The 8,141-nt window shown below is 43.4% G+C and overlaps 1 protein-coding gene across 1 annotated transcript; it reads right to left on the bottom strand.

The window, feature by feature from the left end:
- Positions 1-2,213: 2,213 nt before the first annotated feature.
- On the bottom strand, positions 2,214-7,796 carry LOC308579759 (vomeronasal type-2 receptor 26-like; the record flags this gene model as incomplete). Its single annotated transcript, XM_081180693.1, has 6 exons — positions 2,214-3,118; positions 3,355-3,481; positions 3,711-3,941; positions 4,649-5,443; positions 6,080-6,371; positions 7,630-7,796. 6 exons carry the CDS (start codon positions 7,794-7,796, stop codon positions 2,214-2,216), a joined length of 2,517 nt encoding a protein of 838 aa, XP_081036819.1.
- Positions 7,797-8,141: the final 345 nt, after the last annotated feature.

Raw genomic sequence — 8,141 nt, 5'->3', positions numbered from 1 at the left:
AGCGAGCTGGCGCAAGGCAGGAGGCAGGAGCGGTGAGGAGGAGGACAGAGGCATATGCAGAAGGAGAGGCCAGGCAGGACTACAATTCCCAGCATGCCGTGAGAGACAGAGAGAGACTAGCTCCACAGAGAGATAAAGGGCTGGTTTAGGTTTACTCAAATGGAAGCGGTAGGTTGGATCTAGGGGAAAGGGCTTCTACAGGTTTCATCCAGTTCTTAAGATGGTGCTTGAAGGCTGTCAACTGCAGCTCAGTTTGCCCAATTTCTGTTTCAAACTATGGGGGAAACCATTGTGGTTGACATGTGCCCCTGACTCATTAGAAAAACAGCAAGAGTCCTGAGGTTCTTTAAAGACTTAACACATTTATTATGGCATGAGCTTTTGTAAACAACAATCAGTGCATCATGTTCTGATTATGTATTTTTTAAAAATATATTGATTTATGATGAACTTTTCAGGTTTTATGGAAGTGACTATCATTCGTTATTATTTTTGTCATAACCTCAGGCAAATATAATATTTTTAAGTTGAAGAATGACAATGGGAGAGTGTGGTAGATCACTGCCAGTTTTTGATAATGGATAGTAGATCACAGCCTACTTGAAGTTGCACATGCTTGGTCTATACAATTTTTTATTTAATGGAAGAACTTAAAACCATTGCCACTGAGGAAAATTGCAAAAAAAAAAAAGCATTAAAAAAAACATTCAGTTCAAAGGGGGAATTTGATGCTTTGACTGTGTCGGTGTCTGCATGCATACATAAGTAAAGGTAAAGGGACCCCTGACCATTAGGTCCAGTCGTGGCCGACTCTGGGGTTGCGGTGCTCATCTTGCTTTATTGGCTGAGGGAGCCGGCGTACATCTTCTGGGTCATGTGGCCAGCATGACTAAGCCGCTTCTGGCGAACCAAAGCAGCGCATGGAAACGTCGTTTACCTTCCCGCCAGAGTGGTACCTATTTATCTACTTGCACTTTGACATTCTTTCGAACTGCTAGGTTGGCAGGAGATGGGACCGAGCAATGGGAGCTCATCCCCTCGCAGGGATTTGAACCGCCGACCTTCTGGTCGGCAAGTCCTAGGCTCTGTGGCTTAACCCACAGCACCACCCGCATCCCTTGCATGCATACATACATACTAGCAAAAAAGAAGTGTCATTTGTGTTGGCACATAATCAAACCGAGATTTCTGGCTGCAGACAGTTTCTTCCACTGATCATAAAGATTCTAAACTGGTTGTAGACTGGTGAGGGGTTTGCCAGCTATTAGGAGCATACAGGAAGACACCAGAAATAGGTGATAAAAGGAGATTTTATTTCAGGAATCTGAATCCCTAATATAGACAAGAAATCTGAAGGTAAGAGCAACAGAGATAATATAAACTGACACATGCAAAACAGCAAATACATTTTCAGAGAGGCTGGTTCTGTCCAGATGTAGCTATTTCGGAGGAGGAGACAACCTCTTGGCATGAAAACACCAGCTCCTATACTTTCCATTTGCTTTTGCCAAGCATTGTTTCTGATGTCAAATTGTTCACATCCCCTTTGGTGAGCATAAATACCAGGACATGTCTACATGCAGTGCTATTTTTCTAGAAAGAGAGGTGCTGGAACTCACCCTGTTTCTTAGAATAGCAATGGTGCCCACCTGAGAGGTGCCAGAACTGAGTTCCTGTGAGTTCCAGATGAAAAAAGCCGTGCTTACATGAGGTAAAGTTCCCCTTTCTTCATGTTTGAGTCTGACAACTTTACTTCTCCAAAAACCACCCATCTCCTCCCTGACTACCTAAAATCAATGTCACTGTCCTGTCCTGTACAAACCCAAAATTTCCAGTAATGTCCTTCCATGTACTAACTTCTCTTGTAGCAGTTTTGCATCTCACCAAGACTCATTAGCGGAAAATATTTCTCTTCTACAAACTCTTCATAAATGTGTAGATTCCCATCAGACTTTTTAACTATTTCCTTGATTCTATGATATCCTTAGAGTTAAGTGTCAAAGGTCATGTTTAGTTTTTTCTTGTCAGATGCTCTCTCATGTTCAGATCTGGCCTCAGTATAATAATGTAGCACTTGGGAATGAAGATGCAGCCCAGTAGCCCATCATAAATGGAGCCATAAACATGCCTTTAAATCTAAACCAACATTTGCAAGGCAAGTATGTCTTTTTCATCATTGCTGTGCTGGATAACAGTTGTCAAAAATGAGTAATTTAAGAACCAGCTTTTGTTGTCAGATGCTCCTTTGTGTTCAGATCAGGCCTCACTACAATTATGTAGCACTTGGGAAAGAAGATGCAGCCCAGAAGCCCAGCACTGGAGGCCAAGATGGAGAAGATCTGCACGGCAACCATGTATTTCCCCTTGGTGCTCTGGTAGGTGGGCACAAAGGAGACCCAAACACTGCAAAAGACCAGCATGCTGAAGGTGATCAGCTTGGCTTCATTGAAGGCCCCAGGCAGCTTCCTAGCTAGGAATGCCACTGTGAAGCAGATGGAGGCCAGGAAGCCCATGTATCCTAGGGCAGCATAAAACATGGCAACAGACCCTTCATTGCATTGTAGGATGATCTCTCCAGCATGAGAGTGCATGTCAGACTCCGGGAAGGGAGGAGAGATTCCCAGCCAGATGGTGCAGATGGCAACTTGGACAATGGAACAGGCAATTACAATGGAGTTGGCCAGACTCTTCCCCAGCCATCTCTTCACCCTGTTTCCTGGCTTAGTGGCCAGGAAGGCCAGCACCACAGTGATGGTTTTTGCCAACACAGAAGAGATGGCAACTGAGAAGATGTTACTGAAAGCTGTTTGTCGAAGAAGGCAGGTGGCTTTCCTTGGCCTTCCAATGAAGAGGAAGGAGGACAAAAAGGAAAGCAGGAGAGAGATGAGGAGGATGTAGGAGAGGTCCCTGTTGTTGGCTTTGACTATGGGAGTTTCTTTGTATTTAATGAAGATTCCTGTCACAAAGCCTGTGGTTAAGGATAAGAAGAGAGAAAGGGAAGCTAGAAGGCTCCCCAAATATTCCTCATAGGACAGGAAGGTGATCACTTTGGGGACACATCGATCTCGGTCCTCACTTGGATGCTGATCTTCTGGACAATTGGTGCATTCATCAGCATCTGCAGAGTAAAACACACTTCAGTAACTTAATATCAGTCACACACCTACAATGTTCTTACGTTGTTTTAATTCTGAGGAAAGGTGGGCATATGGGAGAAATCAGGAAAGAACATGGTTTTGTTGGGAAAAAGAGAGGGTATTTCATTCATGAGGTGTCATTAGCAGCATCATGTTTGGAGTGGCTCAGAAATTAGCCCTCCTGTCAAAGGTCCTTTCCTCTGACATCTTCCCCTACCTTCCTGAGTGGAGATTGTCCCTTCTGAGCAGGGAGCACAATCATAGCAGCACGGCGGCTTCCCTTCCTGAACCTTTTTGGCATATCCAGGGAGACAACTTTCTGTGCATCTTGAACGAGGCACTATCTAGACATAAAGAGATTGAGCACCAAGGAGAAAGTGTCAGTAGCATTTTGCCTTTGGATGAAATTTTATCCATGTTTACTCAAAAGCAGGTCCCGTTAATCTCAGCAGGACTTAGCTCCAGCGAAGTGACCATAAGATTGCAGTCCAAGCCTTATATGTACTATTCAAAATGTTGTTAGAGCATAGCAGATGTAATAGGGAATCAAATAACAAATATAATTTCTCCTACCTTCTTAAATAGATTGGGCCATACAATTGCTTCTGGATTAATGGTGAACCTCATATCTGAGGATGCCTTTCTCTCTATTCTCCCAATCTTCACTCTACCAAGAGAGTTGTTAGGAAACTGTACCCAATTCACGATATTAAAGTCAGCGGCCACTGCCCCATCCTCATCCAAGTACTGTCCATCAGCTGAACTATTAGTATAGAAGCGGACTTCTTTCAAGAAAGGATGAAGCTAGAATAACAGGAAACTCCAGCATTAAGAGAACATAAAACCACAATGGGGACCCTGGATGGATTTCTGCCAGTAGGTGAAAACAATGTGATTGGATTATTTTATCATTCTTTCCTATTTATGTTCATTGCATTCTTATGGAAGCCACCCTGGGATCACGTTGATGTGATGTGATGAGATGAAGAAAGGTGGTTTAAGAATTTGTAGAAATAAATCAACACAAGTCATTGCTGCAATGTTTGACTCTGAATGCAGAATGATGGGGGAAGAGGCCCAGTTGGTAGAACATTTGCCTTGCACCCAGAAGGTCCTAGATTCAATCCCCAGTTGGATCTCTGGGCAGAGCTAGGAAAGTTTCCCTTCCAAAAACTGTGGAGAACCACTGCTGTTCTGTCAAGGTAGACAATACTGTCAAGGTAGACAATACTAAGCTAACTAGACCAATGGTCTGGCTCAGTGCAAGGCAGATTCCTGTGATCCTAGCATGGTAATTCCAGAGCAGAGACAATGGACTACAGTTTGCAAGAGAGAACGGACATACCATACTTTTCGTGTATAAGACTATGTTTTTCTACTCTAAAATAATGTTCAAAATTGGGACTCGCCTTATACACAGATATCTTTCCCCCCACTTGCTTAAATCAGAGTCCCCAAAAATAGGGACGTCTTATACATGGGGGAGTCTTATACACAGAAAAATACGGTACCTGCCATGCCCCTAGCCTTTGAAGTTCCAACTTGCCTCCTTCTCCTCCCACAATTGAAATCCGCTTTGATCTGGATGAATATGCTGCATTTAAGGCCTGAGCCACAACTTGGATATTCAAGTAATTGACGTAGCTGTCTTGCGACTGGATTCTCTCAATGTCTTCTTGGGGCAGCAACTTCAGACTCTCCTGCTCCCTGCATTTTGTCAAACCCCTCACAGACAAGTCCTGCATTGAATATGAACAATCAAATAGTTCTTCTGAGCAGTTTAGACTAAGTGAGGTCACTGGCCCATAATAGTCCTTGTTCGTCCTTTTTTTGGTCGTCATTACAAAGGACAAAGAGCCATGCACAAATGGGAAGCAGTCAGTATCACATAATGAGAATTTGTTCTGAAGACCTGTGATTATCCAGACTTTCCCCTCACTTTGTAGCCTTTGAAGTAAAGATTCCACTTCTATGATGATAAATAGTCCATATTGAGAGTCTGTAGAGTAAACAAATACATTGACTTCTCTCCACATGGCAGGTAGTTCATGGGGTATCCAGAGCCAAGTCTTATGTACAACTCTTTCTGTGAAGGCAATACAAATTTCCTTTTTGATCATCAGAGACGTTAAGGTACTCAGGGACCTTTCTCCGTTGTCATTGTCTGGAGCAAAGAGGCCAACCCACGTCCACCGGAAATGCAGGAGGAGTTGAACCACCCCCTGGTACTGAGTATCTTGCTTTGGAGTCATCCAGTAGACAAAAGGGAACTGGGCTTTATCATTAAGAACAAAGCCATAACTGAGCTGGTGAGGAAAGAAAAAGAGACTGGTGGTTTGTATTTCAGGACTAAGAGTGGATACTTCTATGTGAAAGAGGAGGGCAAATTGAATTGGAGCAAACCTCACAGAGTTTTTAAAAATAAATTTAATAATATTATCTTTTAAATTTAATCATTTTTTATAATTCTTAACTCACGTCTCTAAATACAGCTCTCCACTTCATGAAAGACAATTTTTCAAAGCTGTGTACAATGTAAAGTCATAATTATTTATTTATTTATTTATTTATTTATTTATTTATACCCCGCCCATCTGGCTGGGTTTCCCCAGCCGCTCCGGGCAGCTTCCAATACAATAATTTATCAAATATTAAAAGTTTCCCTAAACAGGGCTGCTTTCAGATGTCTTCTAAAAGTCAGATAGTTGTTAATTTCTTTGACATCTGATGGAAGTACATGCCACTATTGAGAAGGCTGTCTGCCTGGTTGCCTGTAACTTCACTTCTTGCAGTGCGGGAGCCACCAGAAGGCCCTCAGCACTGGACCTCAGTGTCTGGGCAGAACACTGGTGTAAAATCAGTTACAACATCCTAAGTTTTCCCTGCTGTCTGACTAGGTGGCACATGTTGCCTGGTGTGTTGGACCTGAACCCAGTTCTTACCTGTGGGATCTTGTAGATGCCCAACATGCTTGCAATGTGTGTGGAGATGTCAGATTCACCCCCTTCAAGAACAGCCAACAGCTTTTTCTGTCTTCCACACCTGTAGTTTGGAATACTGATTTCCCCACCAGCAAACAGGTCTATCAGGGCATCAGAAGTCATTCCTCCCTGAAAACAGGTATCATATATGCTGTAGCCAAGGGTGATATTTGGTAAGAGCCTGGGATTGTCATTGATATCCTGAACAGCAAGGGCGAATGAAAGAACATGTGCGCTCCTCCCATCCACCCAGCTGCAAAAATAGTGTGTCACACAGTTACTCTCAATTCCGTGAAAATGAAAGTCACATTCTTTTTTCTGTATTAATCAAAGCAAACAGGAAAGGAGGCCAGATGACAGGGGAAAGTAAGGCAGAGGTGTACCAGTATCTTTATATGTAGTATCTTTGCAAGGAGAAGAAGAATTTCATATTCCGCTTTATCACTACCCTAAGAAGTCTCAAAGCGGCTAACATTCTCCTTTCCCTTCCTCCCCCACAACAAACACTCTGTGAGGTGAGTGGGGCTGAGAGACTTCAAAGAAGTGTGACTAGCCCAAGATCACCCAGCAGCTGCATGTAGAGGAGCAGGGAATCAAACTCGGTTCACCAGATTACGAGTCCACTGCTCTTAACCACTACACCACACCGGCTCTCCAGGAGGAGAAAGGAGGCAAAACCAGAACACAAATCTGCCCCTTGTCTGGTGACCTTGCCCCCCAACCCCTCCCCCCAGGTCCAATGGTTAGCAACTGTCACTGTATCAAACAACCTCCCAGGCAATGCCTCACAAAACACGTTCCCAAATAATGGTTTGCATATTTCTAGTGGGGTTATGGGGAGAGCAGCCCCACAGAGCAGCCAAGAAGTATTAGCTATGTTGGGCTGTGCTGGGCACCAGAGAAAATGGTTCTGGAGCCAAATTGAGCCCACAGGCTGCTTTGCATGTGACTAAGCACAATAGACATTTCCAATTTGCAGCTCCATTGATTTTGTTGTGCGTGGGTGAAATAATTGTGTAGTTCCAATGCTGCTTACCACAGAAGACCTGCAGCTCAAACACATCTAACAGCATTTCATACACTTCAGAGAACAAGTTATTCTTTAGAGAGCAGCACACATCAAAACTACAACCAGTTACTTAAATTGCATTATAAAATGCTTTAAAACACTGTTTTTCACCAAGCAAAAAAATTAAGAAAATATTTAAATAAAGTAAAGTAAAGCAACAGACATTCTTGTTTTGACTCCCAGGAAAGACCCACGACAGCTTCAGCTAGTTACATATTATAGGTTTATAAGCAAAGAGGGTGTTTGTTGCATTGGTGTAACATATTGCTAGCCAGATTTCCCAATTGTATTGAATCCCACTGAATGAGGTGTTTCCTCAACAAAATAGAGGGGCCAGTGATTTATCAGGGCTACCAGAAAACAGGGTTAACTCAGGTACATCAAGCAAACTGGAGAGTAGCTAGGAAGCAAAAATACACCCCATCAATACATCATTACTTACTGCTCAATTCTGTTGAAGGGGTTGCTGGAAAAGGTGAAGGAATGTTGATTTTCAAAGAATCTTGGAGATATGATTCCACCAATAAGGTGGTCTGCTGGCTGGTAAAAATTCACAGCAGAAAGTGCATCGCTGATCACAATCGGTAGGCACTTTTCACTCTGCTGCATCCCGTAGGTTACGAGAGACATCACCAGAAACAGTGTTATCATTCTGGGTCTCTCAGCTACCCTTTGCTTGTGACTGTTCCTTTCCACACTTGCCACGGTTCAGAAGAAGCTCCACATTCTAGGAAATCTGAAGCTGCAGCTAATTTACAAATAAAGGGAAGTGTCTGGCTCTGGCCTCAGGGTCAAAGGGGGATTGAGGGGAAGGCCAAAGATTCAATGGACAAGCATCTGTTTTGCCCCCCAGAAGGTGTGAAGTGCAATCCTGACTCACCTCTTCAGGTATGGCTGAGGATGTCCCCTTCCTGGAAAGCTGCTACCAGTCAGCAAATAGTACAGATCAAAAAG

Source organism: Podarcis bocagei (genome assembly GCF_964188305.1).
Source record: "Podarcis bocagei genome assembly, chromosome: 2".
NCBI classification, from domain to species: Eukaryota; Metazoa; Chordata; class Lepidosauria; order Squamata; family Lacertidae; genus Podarcis; species Podarcis bocagei.
Note: the sequence above shows the minus strand (reverse complement) of the source record. Positions and strands in the feature narration are given on the sequence as shown.